General features: G+C 46.7%; 1 protein-coding gene across 1 annotated transcript in view; it reads left to right on the top strand.

The window, feature by feature from the left end:
* Positions 1–739: 739 nt before the first annotated feature.
* The window catches only part of VWA5B1 (von Willebrand factor A domain containing 5B1), a 102,343-nt gene continuing 85,985 nt past the window's right edge, over positions 740–17,097 (top strand). The window contains exons 1-5 of the mRNA XM_084821892.1: positions 740–878; positions 3,602–3,763; positions 4,376–4,598; positions 6,498–6,643; positions 13,881–14,012. Of these exons, the coding sequence (XP_084678018.1) occupies positions 740–878; positions 3,602–3,763; positions 4,376–4,598; positions 6,498–6,643; positions 13,881–14,012 (802 nt within the window). The remainder of the gene's footprint in view (positions 879–3,601; positions 3,764–4,375; positions 4,599–6,497; positions 6,644–13,880; positions 14,013–17,097) is intronic.

The raw sequence follows: 17,097 nt of genomic DNA on the forward strand, positions 1-17,097 counted from the left end.
TTACCCTTAATAGTTGGACGAAGGCCGGATGTCAACCCAGAAAATGTGGAATGCAATGGTTTGGCGATGACATCGTCTGGGTTATCCGTAATAGCTGAACGAAGGCTGGATGTCAGGCTTATCTGTAATAGTTGGACGAAGGCCGGATGTCAACCCAGAAAACGTGGAATGCAGTGGTTTGGAGATGACATTGTCTGGGTTATCCATAATAGTTGAACGAAGGCCAGATGTCAACCCAGAAAACGTGGAATGCAGTGGTTTGGAGATGATATTGTCTGGGTTATCCATAATAGTTGAACGAAGGCCAGATGTCAGGGTTATCCATAATAGTTGGATGAAGGCTGGATGTCAACCCAGAAAACGTGGAATGCAGTGGTTTGGGAATGAGATCGTCTGGGTTATCCATAATAGCTGAACAAAGGCCGGAAGTCAGTTCCAGAGAAAGCAGCAAGCGTGGAAGCAACCTACAACATGACTCACTAAACAAGGTCATATAACCAAAGGTTGGCTTTTCCCACCCCATCTCATCAACACCCCCGCAATTAACCAATCAGGGAGCACCTCCAAAATGGAAGGCAATGACCAGAATCAATTGACACCCCAGTTTGATTGTATCATTGACTTTAACTGTTGTTTCCAGTTTAGAGGGCAAAACCTGAGGTCGAAGGAAAGAGCTCACGTTTGATTTCCTGTGGCTGTGAAACTTTTTTCCAGCTCCGATCCTGGGACGATTGACAGGATGCCAGGGCTCATCAACCGGACAACCAACGCTGCTCTCCCGCTCGCTGCCTCCGAGGTCACCTCTTGCGTCAGCGGTTATGCATTTGGGATGACTGCCTCCCTTACCTATGGCAACTCGGAGGACCATCCTTTTGAAGGTAAGGGTGAAAGGGGATTTGCGCTCATGCCTGCACCAAAGCCTGAGTAGTTTTCCTCAGGTGGGGGTGTGGTTCAACATGGGACAGGCTACCCACGGGGCTGGCTTCAGGTTGGAGGGGGCCCTGTGCAAGGTGCTCTGTGGTGGGTCCTCTTGGCAGCACAGCATTCTAGAGAGCAGTAGGTACAGCCCCCGTTAGGCGGGACAGCAGCACGCAGGGGCATCCCCTTGTTCTCTCAGATCACAGATTAGGCCTGCGGGACAAAGGTTCCCCATTCCTGCTGTTTGCTCTGACTGCAAGTGTTTTTGAAGCAAAACAAGAATAAGGAAGCTTTAGGGAGCAGGAAACAGCCCCACACGGAGAGTTGGAACTCTCGGAGTCTGATGTGTTCGGGCTGCCAGTCCGTGTGATCTGGCATGTGAAATTTATGGGTGGAACTGGGCTTTTCTAGGAGGATCTTTTGAGATTGGGGTGGGCAGACCTCAGGCTTGTGGGATCTGTTGGAATGCTGAATTCCCCCAGGTGCAACATAGCGGCCCCGATGTGGGTGGGGTAGCATACACTTAGAGTTAATGAAACAGGGTACCAGATTGACTTTTTTAAAAAAAAAACAGAACCAGAACTGAGTTCACAGTCCACTCACATAAAAATCCACTCCTGGTTTTTCCCTGATCATTTTTAGTTATTATTACTACTACTGGTGGGGAGCTTTTTAGTTGTTGCCATCAGTAAACAATTGGGAGTCAGAAAACCTTGCTGATCTACTACGAATCACCCAGAGGTCATCCAGCAGATCTTGAAATATTTTTGGACATTGGCAGGATTGTCTCTGTTCTTTGTTGCTTTTCTTATAAGTTCATGCTTTAAACACTTGATCAATATATGGCTAATGTTTAAGTAGACAATTAATTTTTTTTTAAGTATTTGTCAAATGCTAACCCTATTTAGCATTTAAGAACTGACTTGTATGAGGAGGGCTTGGGAAGGTTTAGCAATCTGGCCTGCAACATTTGACCCATGTGTTCCCTGATAAAGGAGGACAGGGATGATTGGGGTAAGTACAACAGTAGAGAATCGGCAGGTTTCAGCACACGGGAAGTGATGTCCATGTGGGCAGGATTTGAACCTTCATATTTATATTTTGAGAGAGAACAAATCTGCCTTGGTTATTCGCATTTGTTTAGCCAAGTATCATTTGTTACAATGGCACAGATATCTCATGGGCTTGTAACCCCCAAGGTTGATTTACTCAATACAGTCACCCTATGCCCCAGCGGTGGGCTTCCGAGATTTAGAGGTGCCGAGAAAGTGATAAGTCACATCCAGGTTTGCTTACAAGGAGACTTTATTGAGTACTTACAGCACACAGGCGTACCCCACGGTTGGATCAGGCAAAGCTCTGAACAAAGAGCCATGGGGCAAGATGGTTTTTAAATCATACATGTTATTCAGGCATAGCAGTGAGGCAGTATGACAGGTGCAAGCATTAGAGTTCCTCTACAGCTTTCCCAGCATAGCCTAGCAGCACTTGGTAACATATTTGGCAGAAGCAAGACTATCAGGATTTTCTCAGCATAGACACCTTGGGCTTAGAATAAACATACTCTTGGGCACATCCTAGGCTCTGATAAGATAAACGGTACCAGAGCTCGTTAGCATGGAATGTGCTGAGGGGGCACTATACCGGCCTGTGAGCCAAGGGGCCTGACTGCAAGGGATTGCAACTAATAATGAACCAAAGCAGAGAGCATTATGGATCTCCAAGCAAGTCTAAAACCACTATTACCTTGCTTACCGTCCTGGGCCCCTACAACCCTACAGCCATTGCTTTCACATGCCACCTGAGCAAGCTGCTGTCATGTTCCTTCGTCTTCCCCCTTCACAGTCAATGCACTCCAAGATACCAGGCATCAGGCTCACTACTTTATTAGTTAACAACCAGGTTCCTTACAAATGCAAATTCTAGGAGACTCTCAGGCTACAAAGGAAACAGCTACTCCACACAATTACAAATATCAATAGAGGGGCCAAAGTGGAAGTTAGAGAAGTTGCCAGCAGTTTGAACAAGAACGTCCTGGCCAAACTAGCTGGGGGGGGGGGGGATGCCCTTACAGTTACTCCTTTCTACGTAGGCTGTCACGCATAGCCAACCTGGTGGAGCGTCTGAGCTCCACCTCTAACTTTTCCCGCTTTGCTCTGTGATGGACCCTAGCATCCCTCAAGTCATGCCCCTCACTCTCCTCCTCCCCTGAGACCTGGGTTCTCATGGAGGAGGAAAGGGGGGGCCCTTCAGGTTGAGCCATCTGTGTGCCAAGGTCTTAAGAAGAAGGCCTTGCCATATCTGAGCTCACTGAGGGAGGGGGAGCCTCCCCCAGTTCTGGCTGTTCCCATTCTGAGTCTGAGCTGCTAACTATCTCCACATGCTCAGATTCTGACAGCTATCTCCGTGTGGCCACTAACCCACTAGCAACCATGGAGATGGGCTAAATTTCTTTACACCAACTGAGCTGCACTCCAAGTCAAGGACAGGCTCTGCTCCAGATGTGTAGGACTGCAACTCCCATAACTCCAAGCCAGCATGGCCAATGGTTGGCTGGGAATTATGGGAGCTGTCATCCAACATATCTGGAGGGTGCCTAGGCGCAACTGTCCAGTGCCAATGACATTTGACCCCCAAGTTTGGTCTCCATTGGTTCTCCTGAAAGAATGTCTCCCATTCACAGGCCTCTTCGTCTATCCATTGGATGAGTACACAACCGTTGTTGGCTTTGAAGCTGTTGTCTCCGAGCGGGTTGTGACGGTGCAAATCAAAGACAAGGCCAGAATAGACGATTGCTACTTTGATTGCTGCGGGCCACCCAATGGAAGAACACTGGAAGAAGGTGGTGAGAGAATTCTTGGTGAAAATAATCTAATATGGGAGTAATGTAGACTGCTTGGTGTGGGTGTATGACCTCCAGGCCTCTAGGTGGCAGAATGCCCTCAGTGCCACCCTTAGATAGGGCCCAGATAGGTTGCTTCCTCTAGTAGGGGAGGACAGTAGGTAGATACCCAGATGCTTTGGACTTCAGCTCCCAGAAGCATGGTCAGAAATGCTGGGAGCTGAAGTCCCAAAGAGCTGGTAATCTACTTTCAGCCCTTCTCTGAGGTACAGGATACAAATGTCTAGGCATATTCAGACGCTCTCTTGCCAGGTTTTGCTTGTACATGTGCATTGGGGGTGGGGGGTGGGAGGAGGCATCACAAAGGAAATGCACTCTGCACATGATTGGGGAACTTTGCTAGTAAGTTCTTATTTATTGAGCACCTACAAACATTTGGTGCTCTTCAATGAATTTTTAAATACAGGTGGGTAACGTTCTCTATGCATTTAACTGGAGCTGTCCGAATTTCTGACAAGGAAATGGTGCCAACCCTGTGGGTTGGTGGGTGGGCCAGTGGGAGGCTCTGCCAGAAAGGAATGTTTTTCTTCGGTGTCTCCTTTCCTGTTCACACAGGTCGCATTGTGCTAGATGAGGATTTGGAGAGGATTGTCTTTGTGGCCAATGTAGGCATCGTTCCTGCTCAGGAAAGTGTCTCAGTTTGCATCAGCACCTCCTCAGAGCTGCAGACCCTCCCCAGCGGTGCTGTGAGGGTCCTCCTTCCAGCCGTGTGTGTCCCCAGGGTCCCCCAGAACAGCACTGATGCTACCACCACTGTCTCTGGGCAGCACCTTCGCTTGTAAGGACTGAACGGGAGAGATTATTGCTCCTGCTGGGTTTGCTGGCACCCCAGAGGGAGATAGGGTGCTGTCAAGGTTCCCTTTATGCCCTGGACCCCATGAGCAACCCTTTAAGGAACTCTTGCCTCCTTAAGAGTCCCACTTTCCTTCTTTTAAACTTCCTCTTCCCAGTAACATGGGGTTTAGGCTGCAGACATGGGGTGACTGACACTCTAGACCTAGGGTTTAACCTTAACAATTTACTAGTAAATTTAAAGCAAAGAAATCACAACTAAAGGTATTTACACAATAGAGATGAGTCATACAAAAGGCATTAAAATATACAAGTTCCTTTCCCCTAGCTGTCCTTAAACTTTTCTGGGCTGCTTCTTCCTGCTCACTCTTCAGACTCTGCTCTCACTTCAGGCTCTGGCTGTCTCTGCTCTTACTGGCTCTCTTGCTCTCCTTATATACCCTCCTCCCTCAATATTAAAAGTACTACTTCACACCTGAAGAAAAGAAACTTAACTGGGGAAAGGAAACTTAAACTTTACCAGTGAAATGAAACCACTCCTCTCAGGGTTACCCCCTCCCAACAGAGAGCTCCAGGCCTCTAAGCTTGGCCTTTCAACCCTTTGCCTCTCTAGGCCTCAAACCTTCACAGGCGCCCACTTATGAATCGCCAAAAAAGAGGACACACATTTCCATAAAAGTTGCACAGGCTAATTTGCATGGATAAATGCCAATTTGGAAATAACGACTATAATGTACATAGAAATACACGACATCTCACCATAGTGTGGAAGCCTGTGACCAGGTGACCTCTGTGCCCGCCTGCTCAGTCTGCTAACTGCTGATGAGCAATAGTTCTGGTTCTTTATAAATAAACTGGAATTGGACAGGAGAGCCTTTCCAACAGAGGATGCCTTCAAAGTAGAGGACAATCTTCTGGCAGCTCTCCAAATAGAGGAGTTTCCTCTGTAAAAAGAGGACACCTGGCCACCCGAGAGGGAGAGGAGGTCAAATTTGTCACATCATAGAGCTAAAAAGAACCCAAACGTACCAAGAAGCAGAGTATAATCTGAAGGAGGGGTTGGCAATTTGTGTCCCTCTGCTTAATCTCAAAAGGCCTCTCTGCAAGTGATCGGTTCAGACCTCTAGAAAGAGCAATCTATTACTAGCCCAGCAGTTAACTGGGCAGGGAGGGAGAGAGAAAGAGAGAGAGAGAGAGAGAGAGAGAGAGAGAGAGAAGAGAAGTCAGGGGAATCTGTCCAAGGGGTGGAATTCACCACTTTTTCCTCAGCTTGGCCCCCCAGACTTCGTCTTGTCTCCCTGTGAGCTGGCTCAACTCAACCTGCATCGAGTCAGGCCAGTTCATGAATTTTCCATTTTTAAAATTTGCATAAATAGGATTTTGTGCAAATTACAGCTTCAACCTGTGCAATTTGCACAAATTTCAGCTGCACTTTGCACAAATTGCAGCAGAAATTTGCAGAGGCTACGCAAATCGCAGCCAAATTTGCACAAATTACAAATTTACACAATTTGCACAAAGGGCTATTTACAGAATTTTTTTGCAAAACAGAAAAAGTTCCTGGATTTCAGGAAAAACACACAGCTTGGCTCGCAAATGGAAGCTGAGTTGGGGTGCTGTGGAAATCCAGCGAGCCCAAAGAGAGCTGGATTTCCTGGCGACGGACATCCCTAAGAGAGACAAAAGAGGTGACACCGCCATACTTCAGGGCCTTTTCCCACCCACCATTGGCTTCGGCTCCCAACAGATAACCCCAAGGAGATGGCAGCCTTTGGCAGAAAAAAGGTTCCCTAGTCTGAAAGTTAAGCAGCTGTGGTCAATTTGTCCTCGGTTTCGAACGTTGCCAGCCAAAAGTCACTCTCCTGACAACCTGCCTTCTCTTCAGCAGAGACAGACATTATTGCGGGGCTGCTAGTCCAGACCAAGTGGGAAAATTCTGCCTGGCCCATCTTTTGGAGACTGAGGCAGTGAACCCTACAGAGTATGAGTTCAGCTTCTACTTGGAGATCAGAGGACCATGCTTACTTGCAGGTAAGCTGGGGAGATGGGATAAAGGGGCCAACCAGAGTGTCTGAAAGAGGCAGTATGTTGTAGGGAGAAGCTTTAGTGTACTCTAATTCCTGATCAGTGCTGATATTTTGCCTCCACACATCCCTGGCTTATTTTTCCCACTAGATCACAAAGAAGAGGAAAAGGTTCTCAGGATGCAAGATAGGATTTCTTAGAGGAAGCCCAACGGATTTCGGCCTTTTTTCTTATTTTAGGCCTTCTTCAGGCCTAAAATAATAAGAAGGCCTAAAATAAGAAAACAGGCCGAAACGCGTTGGGCTTCCTCTAATATATTCTGTCTTGCATCCTAAGGACCTGTTTCTCTTCTTTGTGATCTACTTCGGATGCTCACTGACTTCTGTTTTCTTTATTTTCCCCACTAGGCCATAGGAAGCTGCTATAAACTGAGTCAGACCGTCAGCCTATCTAGGTCAGTATGGTCTGCACTGAGCGGCAGCTGCTCTCCAGGGTTTCTGACAGGGTTCTCCCCGTCCCCAACTCCCCCAAGATGCCAGGGATTGAACCAGGGATGTTTCACATGCAAAGCAGGTGCTCTGGCACTGAGCTACAGGGCTATCCCTTGGCCACCGTGTCAAAGGTGAGGACCTTCTCTCAACCGGCCAACCTCTCCCATTTGTGGGTCAGGTCTTTTCCAGTGCATTTACTTTTTAATTTAATTTAATTTCACCAATGTATATACTGCTTCCCAACCACATTTTTCGAAACACTGAACCTAAGAACAATGTCAACAATGAAATATAACAATGAAATACAAGAATAAAATAGTCACCGATCATCAAGAAGGCTATAACTGTAACTAGCTCGGTCAGACCTGCATAAAGAGTTGGGCCTTAAGGGGATGTCTAAAAGTCAAGATGGTCTGATGTAAATGGGAAGCATGTTCACTGGGTGGGTGCTTCATAGGAGAAGGCTATGAATGGCTACTAGTCCCAATGGCTATATGCTACCTGCAGTATCAGAGGCAGCATGCCTATGTGCACCAGTTGCTGGGGAACATGGGCGGGAGGGTGCTGTTGAGCCCATGTCCTGCTTATGGGCTTCCCGTGGGCCACTGTGTGTACAGATTGTTGGCTTAGATGGAACCTTGGCCAGATCCAGCATGGCTCTTCTTATGTTCTTATGTTCTTAATGCTGCATGCTCTATTACTAGTGCTCCTAAGGTGAACCTCAGAATCATAGAATCATAGAAGAATCATAAAATAGTAGGGTTGGAAGGGGCCTATAAGACCATCGAGTCCAACCCCCTGCTCAGTGCAGGGATCTAAGTCAAAGCATCCCTGACAGATGGCTGCCCAGCCTCATAGAATCATAGAACAGTAGGGCTGGAGGGGGCCTATAAGACCATCGAGTCCAACCTCCTTCTCAATGCAGGAATCTAAGTCAAAGCATTCCTGACAGGTGGCTGTCCAGCCTCCTCTTGAATGCTTCCAGGGTGGGAGAGCCCACCACCTCCCTGGGTAGTTGGTTCCATTGTCGTATTGCTCTAACAGTCAGGAAGTTTTTTCCTGATGTTCAGCCGGAATCTGGCTTCCTGTCCCTTGAGCCCATAATTCCGTGACCTGCACTCTGAGATGATCGAGAAGAGATGCTGGCCTTCCTCTCTGTGACAACCTTTCAAGGACTTGAAGAGCGCTCTCCTATCTCCCCTCAGTCTTCTCTTCTCAAGGCTAAACATGCCCAGTTCTTTCAGTCTCTCCTCACAGGGCTTTGTTTCCAGTCCCCTGATCATCTTCGTTGCCCTCCTCTGCGCCCTCTCCGGTTTGTCTGCAGTGCATCCTTCTTAAAGCGTGGTGCCCAGAACTGGACACGGTACTCCAGATGAGGCCTAACCAGTGCTGAGTAGAGGGGAACTAGTACTTCACATGATTTGGAAGCTGTACTTCTATTAATGCAGCCCAAGATAGCATTTGGCTTTTTTTGCAGCCACATCAGATTGTTGGCTCATATTCAGCTTGTGGCTCTTATTCAGCTTGTTTGAGCCACAAGCTGAATATGGCACCATGTGGCACTATCAAAAGTGCTCCTTCAGAGCATCGCTCTGGTCAGGCAAGAATGATAAGGGATGAAGGAGTTCTGCCTGGACGGAACTCCAGTGCTGAAGGAATTGCACTGGTTACCAGTTGTTTTCCGGGCCAAATTCAAGGTGTTGGTTTTGACCTTTAAAACCCTATATGGTTCTGGCCCAGCCTATCTTAAGGAGCGCCTCCAGCAGCACCAGACAGGCCGCTTAACAAGATCAGCCTCGGATGGCCTTCTCTCTGTCCCATCAGCCAGGACAGCTAGACTGGTGGGGATGAGGGAGAAGGCCTTTTCTGTGGTGGCCCCCGCTCTGTGGAACTCCCTCCCTAGGGAACTCCACCATGCCCCCTCTTTAATGAGCTTCCGGCGTGCATTAAAAATGTGGTTGTTCAGGCAGGCATTTGGGGTGGGTTAGGGTATTTTAGAAAATGTTTTTATTGTAGAATTTTATTGTTTTAAACTGTTTTATTGTATGCTGTACATCGCCCAGAGTGGCTGAGTGACCAGCCAGATGGGCGATTAATAAATTTAATAATAAATAAATAAATAAATAAATAAATAAAAAAATGAAGCAATCACTAAGGCTAACCTGGTCATGCGTTGTTTAGGGTTTTATATGTTAACAACAGTACCTTAAACTTGGCCCAGTAGCTTATTGGCAGCCAGTGCAGTTCCTTTAGCAAACGTATAACCTGCTGTTGAGAGGAAGCCCCTGTTAGCAGCCTCCCAGCTGTATTCCACACTAGCTCCAGCTTCTGGACCAAGCCCAAGGGTATCCCCACATAGAGCGCATTACAGTACTCAAGTCTTGAGGTTAGCCATGCCTAAACCATTGTGGCTGAGCTATCACAGGCCAGAACATAGCTGGTCTACCAACTGAAGCTGATAAAAGGTACCTCTAGCCACTGAGGACACTTGCGCCTCCAGTGACAAAGATGGATCTAGAAGCCCCCTCAAACTACGCACCTGTTCCTTCAGTGGGAGTGCAACTCCATCCAGATCATGCCATTGGCCGATGTCTTGGACCTGTGTTAAGAATAAGTCAGTGTTGGAGACTCAAAGACTAGCCAGACCTGCTGCGGTCTCACTGTGGGAAGTCCCTTCACAAGGCCGTTTCACCATCTGGGCAACAGAAGTGACTGATGACCGTTAGCAATGATCCAATGGGTGTGTATCCTAGGCAAGGTACAGAGGAGACACAAATTCCGTCTCCTTAAAAAGATCCGACACGAGGGAGGTGACCCATGGAGATGAAAGTTCTGTGGTTATATAAGCCATCAAAAAGTAACCACAGCAGATACTTTCATAGTTCTTTATTTTAGTAATTTTGCAATTTAATCTTGGCTATATCGAGATGGTTGATATCCTCTGCTTCGGTGAGAAGGCTCCCTCTTTGGAAACTCACAGCTTGTGTTACTTTGTGACACACTTCCAGGGGAGGGGAGGGGGCTCTTCCCCTCTGGAGGACACCAGGTTGGCTTTAGAGGGTAAAATCCAACCAAAGTCCTGCATAGAGTAGACCCAGTGGAATGAATGGGACTTAAGTTAGTCATGACTCACGTAGATTCCATTCACTTCAATGGATGTAGGACTTAGGTTGGATTTCACCCCGAATGTGTTAACTGTTGCCTTATTGTACCATGTGAACTACTTTGAGAACTTTTGGTTGAAATGTGGTATATAAATATTATGCATTTTTCAAAAAATCCTCCTCCTCCCTGTCCCCCTCCCCCTCCCCCTCCTCCTCTTCCTCCTCTTCTTCTTCTTCTTCTTCTTCTTCTTCTTCTTCTTCTTCTTCTTCTTCGGGATGGTTACAGGGAGCATGTGACTTCCCTCCTACAACAGCTTCACTGTTTCTGGGCACAACTGAAAGTGCTAGTTACGACCTACGAAGCCTTATGTAGGTTGGGACCAAGCTACCTGAAAGTCCGCCTTCTCCCATATGAGCCTGCCTGGGTTTTTAAGATCCTTGGGGGAGGTCCTCCTCTCTGTCCTGCCACCATCAGAGGCATCTTTTGTGGGGAAGCGAGACAGGGCCTTCTCGGTGGTTGCTCCCGGGCTCTGGTACTCCCTGCCGAGGGAGACTAAGTTGGCATTCTCTCTGCCGTCCTTCTGCCAGCAGGCAAATACATTTTTATTCAAGTGCATAAGCTGGTGTGTTGCTGAAGCAGGATTTATTAGGTTAGGTGCTTTTAAAAGAATGTACTGTTTTGTTTTTTAATTGTGTTTTTAATTTATTTGTTTTTATGATTGTTTAAACTAAGTTTATTTTAATCTTGGTTGTATTACCATTAGCCATCTTGAGTGCCATTTTTGGGGGGTGGAAAGGCAAGGTATAAATCAAATAAATTATTATTATTATTATTATTATTATTATTTCTTCCTGCTTTTCCACATAGCATTCAAATTAGTACTGTGTAAGTTCTCCACTCCACTCTGTGTCTTGAGTTCAAATGGGTTCAAATTACAAGAAAGGGGATTTCACCTTAACATTACGAAGACCCTCCTGACAGACGGACTTGGAAGGTGGTGGAATCTCCTGGCTTGGAGGCTCTTAAATGCAGGATGGATAGCCACCCCTTGGGGTTGCTGTGGCAGTGAATTTCCTGCCTTGGTAGTACATGGGGCCAGATGAACACTGAGGGTTTTTCCAAGTGGGCGTCAGGAGTGCTTCTGAGCGCAGGGAGTGGGAGAGTAGTTCAGATTCTGAGGAAGAACCGCCAGACATGGGGGAAGTATGTTCCCAGGCTAGTCCAGACATGGCGAGGCAGGCTCCTTGGGTTTCAGAGGTCCAGCGGGAGGAGGAGGGTCCCTCTCCATCCCCACCCGTGAGAGACAGCCAACAGGGAGAGGCAGTGTTTGGCGAGTCTGAATTAATAGATGCAGACGCAGAGCCAAGAGGGAGAAGGCCGGGGCGGAACTTAGAAGGTCTACCCGATTTGCTCTGCGTGCACAGCGGCGCTTAGAAGCCTCACGAGAGAGAGAGAAAGACCTCCCCCAACCCCTTAAGTTAGGCTAGTGAGCCCGCCTTTTCTTTCAAACGGTGGGCAACTTTCTTTCCTTTTCTTTTTTTTAAATATATTTTTATTTATTTTATCTTTATAAGTGAAATAAACAATACCAAAATTACCAGCAACCTAATCAGTACTTCAGTTTCCCAACAGTACAATATTCTGATGAGGACACCACAATAACAAAGAGAGAAGAAAAAAGAGAAAAAAAGAAAAAAGGGAAAAGGGAGGAGGAAAGGAAGTGAAGGAAAAAGAAGAAAATTCCCTTCCCTTCCCTTCCCTCCCCCTCTCCCTCCCCCTCCCCTTTAAAGAATTGAGTTTAAACTCCAACACCCCCCGGGCTCCAATGCCATTCTATTTTAAAAACTATATCTATAACCTTAACCTTAACAATCTTACAGTTTAATAAACAACCTTACATTTCAATATCATATCATCACTCTTATATCAAAGAAACAGGTCTACAATTCATTCCCAAAAGCCTATATTATTAGTAATTATATATATATATATATATATATATATATATATATATATATATAAAAACTTAATATAATCCTTCAACCATCAGTAATATATTTTATATTACTAGTATAAATGGTGGGCAACTTTCATAGCTACCTTTTGAACGCCTTGAAGGAATTTCCTTGCAGACTGAGAGTCACTGAGAATTTGCATCTGTATGACCCTTTGTGGTAATGGATTAAAAGCTGTAGACTGAAGCCTCTTGTCTGTGTTTGACTTGGCGTTTGAAGTTCAGTGTGGGTAAAAGGGATCCTGACAGTAGGGATGTCACAAGTGTCTGGCTGGGGCTCAAGTAGGGATGGCGGAGAATTTCTCCCCGAATCTCCGGGAGGCCGAATGCCAACACATTTGGCCCCCCGAAATTGTTGGTGAAATTCTCCACCCCCCCGCCCCGCCCGGATGGGACTTACCTCCTGCGAATGTCCCTCCCGGCAGTGGGTCCCGGCGGCGTTTCGGCAGCGTTTCGGCGGGGGCAGGGGCGGTGGCTGGTCTTCCAACCGGCTGCCGCCGCCCCCATTACAAAATAAAGTTTAAAAAAAAAACACACCCATGATAGGCTATGTAACGATTAACGTAGCCTATCACGGCTAGATTTCCAAAGTCAGCCGTGATAGGCTACGTTAATCGTTACGTAGCCTATCACGGGTGACTTTGAAGAAAAAAAAAAAGTGCCCATGGGCGCCACCATTTGTGTTCCTTATTTGGTCCCGGTAGTCTACGTAAAGATTTACATAGACTACGGCGAAAATAAGGGCAACGCAAATAGCGTAGTCTACGTAAATCTTTACATAGACTACCTGGGACCAAATAAGGAACACAAATGGCGGCGTCCATGGGCGCCGCCATTTGCATACGCGCTTTTTTTTTTTCAAAGTCAGCCGTGATAGGCTACATAATGATTTACGTAGCCTATCATGGCTGACTTTGGAAATCTAGCCGTGATAGGCTGCGTAAATCGTTACGTAGCCTATCACGGGTGTTTTTTTTTTCCCACTTTGTATTTCGCAGCCGGGGAGACAGGGCGCTTCTCCCCGGCCTGAATTTTGGCCGGGCGAGGCGGGGCGCCTCCCCCCCCCGGCCTGAACTTCGGGGGGAGAACCGAAGCACCTCCCCCCCACCGCGAAGCAAGCTGCGGGACCAGGTAAGTGACTTTCGTACATCCCTAGGCTCAAGGCCTGGTGAGAACTTGCTGGCTCAGCTCCCTAGATCCACTCTGCAGATCCCCATGATTGCCTGACTTGGTGCGCGCCGAGTTGGGCAAGTGCTGGGATCCCTGATCCCTCACTGGCCTGCAAAATGGCGGCTCGGCCTTTTTTTGTAAAGGCCAGCTTCATGCAAATGGCAGCTGTAAAGTTACCATGTATGCAAGATTACAGGTGCAATGGCCATTTATGCCTGTAATCTGCACAAATGGCCACTTTACAGCCACCATTTGTGTAAAATTGGCCTTTATGAAAAAGGCCAAGCTGCCATTTTTACACAAAATGGTAGTTCAGCATTGGGCGACTGGGTGCTCATGACAACTTGCTGCACATGGTGGGTGTCCGGCAAGTGGCATGTGACCCAGACCGTGGTAAGTTTGCCCATCGCTATTTCCAAGTGTACCATGTCCACCATGTTTTGCCACTGGCTTCCCAACACAGGAGTCGAAAGCCCAACGCACGAGATCCGAGCAGATGCTGACCCGTCAGCCAGATCCGCCAAGAGCATTGTGATCACTCTGGCCAATAAGCACACCTTTGACCGACCTGTGGAGATCCTGATCCATCCAAGTGGTAAGTGGGCTGTGCTCCCTTCGCTGCCTGGGAAATGCAGGGAAGTAACATAATTCATGTGCTGTGCCTGTTCCTTTTGGCCTGGGACAGCCCCTGTTTCCTTGACCTGGTCCCTGATCTATTACTGTCAGTGGCAGCTAGTGCCCATGGGGGCAGGTGGGGTAGCTACTCAATATTTTAGTGAGATTGGTAGAGGAGGGCAAGAGAAGATCAGGCGTGGCACTCAGGAGCTTCATGCTGTGCTTTGGAACCCACGTACCTGTTTGTGGGGGGATCTCTCTGCCACAAGTGGGTGGGGAGAGGTGGAGGGGAGCTGTCCCATTCTCCCCAAATATAGAGCTGCCTCTGATTACTGCCCCCAATGTGTGTCTCTCTTTGTCATTTGGGGATTTGTGGCTCAAAAAATGCTGTTCGTGTGAGTGGCTAATCTTGCAGTCCTTAAGGCTTCAGCTCCCCAACTCTAGAAGTTAAGTCTTGGCGTGAGGAAACGTCTAATCTCTAGCACAGAGATGATAGCACAGAGAGCAAAACGCTCATGTTGTGCATCCCACCAATCGCTCTGTCAAAGAACCTGGGTCCCAGTCATAACAGAAACAAAAAGCCCACTTTTCCCCAAGAAGGACATTTATATGTTTACAGGCATTCTGTTATTATATTTATCATTTATGGTAAATTTTAAGGATGTACAAAGCCGCAGTAGTATCGTTGGGAGTAAATTTTATTGGCATGGCTTTAAAACACAAACGAACAAAGATATTAATTCCATCCGTAGCTGAAACTCGTACTGATACTATTGAGTATAATTTTTACGGCTACAGTAACTGTAAAACACAAAGATGACTTAAAAAATGGCAGCAGTATTACTGAGAAAAACAATTGCTATGACTAAACAAATACTAATTTCATTCTTAGTTGCAATGATCACTACTAGCATGCCAGAAGGTTACAGATGAATGATCCGTGGCAGGTAAAGTTAGCAGGAGATGGCTCATCACCCTTGCAGGTGGACATGGGGATTGAGGGAGAGAGAATTCTTAGTATTTGTTACAAAAAAAACCCATGTCCCACCTAGACTTCAGCATAGCATCCCTTGAGAACCAGTGCGTCTAGCACGCATGCCTCCAAACCTGTGCGCATGAGCACTACGTCACCATGCAGTACACACGCTACCCTTTTACACCCTGCTGAGGCCTCTTTGGTAACTTGAAAGCAAAGAACAAACTTTCAAATCAGCATTAGACAGGTTGTGGCAGAGGAAATGAAGACAGTGTACTGGAACTGAAGTTGAGCTTTTCAGCCATGTGGCCTGGGGCCTCCGGAAGAGGTCCTTTCTCTGAGACATTGGGTCTTACAACTGACTGGCATGTCCACATTTTCATCTGACGCACACCAGAAGGAATGAAGTAGCTTATTCAAATTAGGGATGCCACAGGTGCCCGATTCAGTCCAGGAATCTGGCGGACCCACTCTTGCCCGCACTCCCGAGCCCCGCTTGCTGAGCCGCTGCCCCTGTTTACCTCCTGCCCGCGCTCAGCGAATGACCTGCACTCACTCCGGTGGCCTTGTCGAACTTCATGGTCACCATTTTTTAAGAAATCATATTTTTTTTATTTTTTAAGAAATAAAATGGCGATCGCAAAAATGCGAATATTTGCACACATGTGAAAATGTGCATTTTTGCAAATGCACATATTCTCGTAGGCGAAAATGCACATTTTTGCAAATGCACATATTCTCGTAGGCGAAAATGCGCATTTTGCACATACACACATCTGCATATGCACGAAAATGCACATTTTCCAAAAAGTCACATTTTCGCACACACTAATGTGTGCCTTTGTAAAATGCGCATTTCACACATGAGAATATGTGTGTTTCAAAAATGTACATTTTCGCACATACAAAAACACACTCAGTTTTGCGGTCACCATTTTATTTTATTTTTAAATTGCGACTGTGGAGCTCGATGAGGCTGCTGGGGTGAGTGTGGGCTTCTTGCTGAGCATGGGAGGGGTTCAAGCGTGATCCAGGGACCGGCGAGTGGGGGCAGGTGCCAGGTGGGCATCCAGAGAACCCGGACGGGGGTGAGGTTGCACAGCCCTAATTCAAATTAAATGGTGTTATGCATGCCCCACTTCCCAGGGTGATGGGGTTGTTCCAAGGGTACAGGACTTTTCCCATGTTGGAGGTTTCGTTTGCATGAAGAGATCGCTGGAGGCTCCCAGCATTTTTGCAATGTTTGGGTTTTATTTGCTAATATACAATCAGGACAGAAGTGGAGGTAGGCGGCGTAAGACACAACAGGCAGCAAAATTGACTGCCTCAGATCACATCCTCAGAGAAGCACCAAGCATATTCTTAACCTCTCAAAGCTCAAAACTAACTAGCTACCTTTTTCTCAGTCTCCCTTACACTCCAGCTTCTCTTCTGTCCCCCCCCACACCCCCCCCAGCTGAACTGGAGGGGATTGGGGGGACATTGCCTCTGCTGGGTTTCTAAGCAGTTCCTGGGCTATTTACCTGTAATTTCCAGAACAAAAGATGTGCCTAGCAATTTGTCACCAGTAAAGGTCACCAGTGAGGACCTTTAAGCAGTCCTTCTGGCCCAATTCATCCTTTGTTCAAACCCCAAACTGTGATCAAACAGAACTTCAAGGCAAAGCCATGTTCAATAATACACATATACACAATAATTCATCGGCTCCCCTTTCTATATACATATCTGTATATCATTCAGTTCAGATTTATTGCTTACAGCTTAAGGTCATCCCAATATAAAACTGGAACAGCTGTCTTTATAGTACAAGTGGAATAAAAAGTATACACAATTATTTTAATTTATGTATTATTATTTTATTTATTTGTGATATTTGTATACTGTTAAATATAATAACATCCCCCAGCGGTTCGCATAAATGAGAATCAATGGAAATGACAGTAAATACATCATTCCCAGTTTCAAACCTAAATTGGAAATTCCATGAAATTCCAGTTTCCAATTTAAATTTGTATAAGTGCCTGTTAACCAAATTAGGGATGTCCGTCGCTTGGAACTCGGTCTGGCTTTTGGCTCGACAGAGCTCAAT

This window comes from Heloderma suspectum, chromosome 15 (genome assembly GCF_057233095.1).
Source record: "Heloderma suspectum isolate Gila_16-S chromosome 15, 16-S_ref, whole genome shotgun sequence".
NCBI lineage: Eukaryota > Metazoa > Chordata > Lepidosauria > Squamata > Helodermatidae > Heloderma > Heloderma suspectum.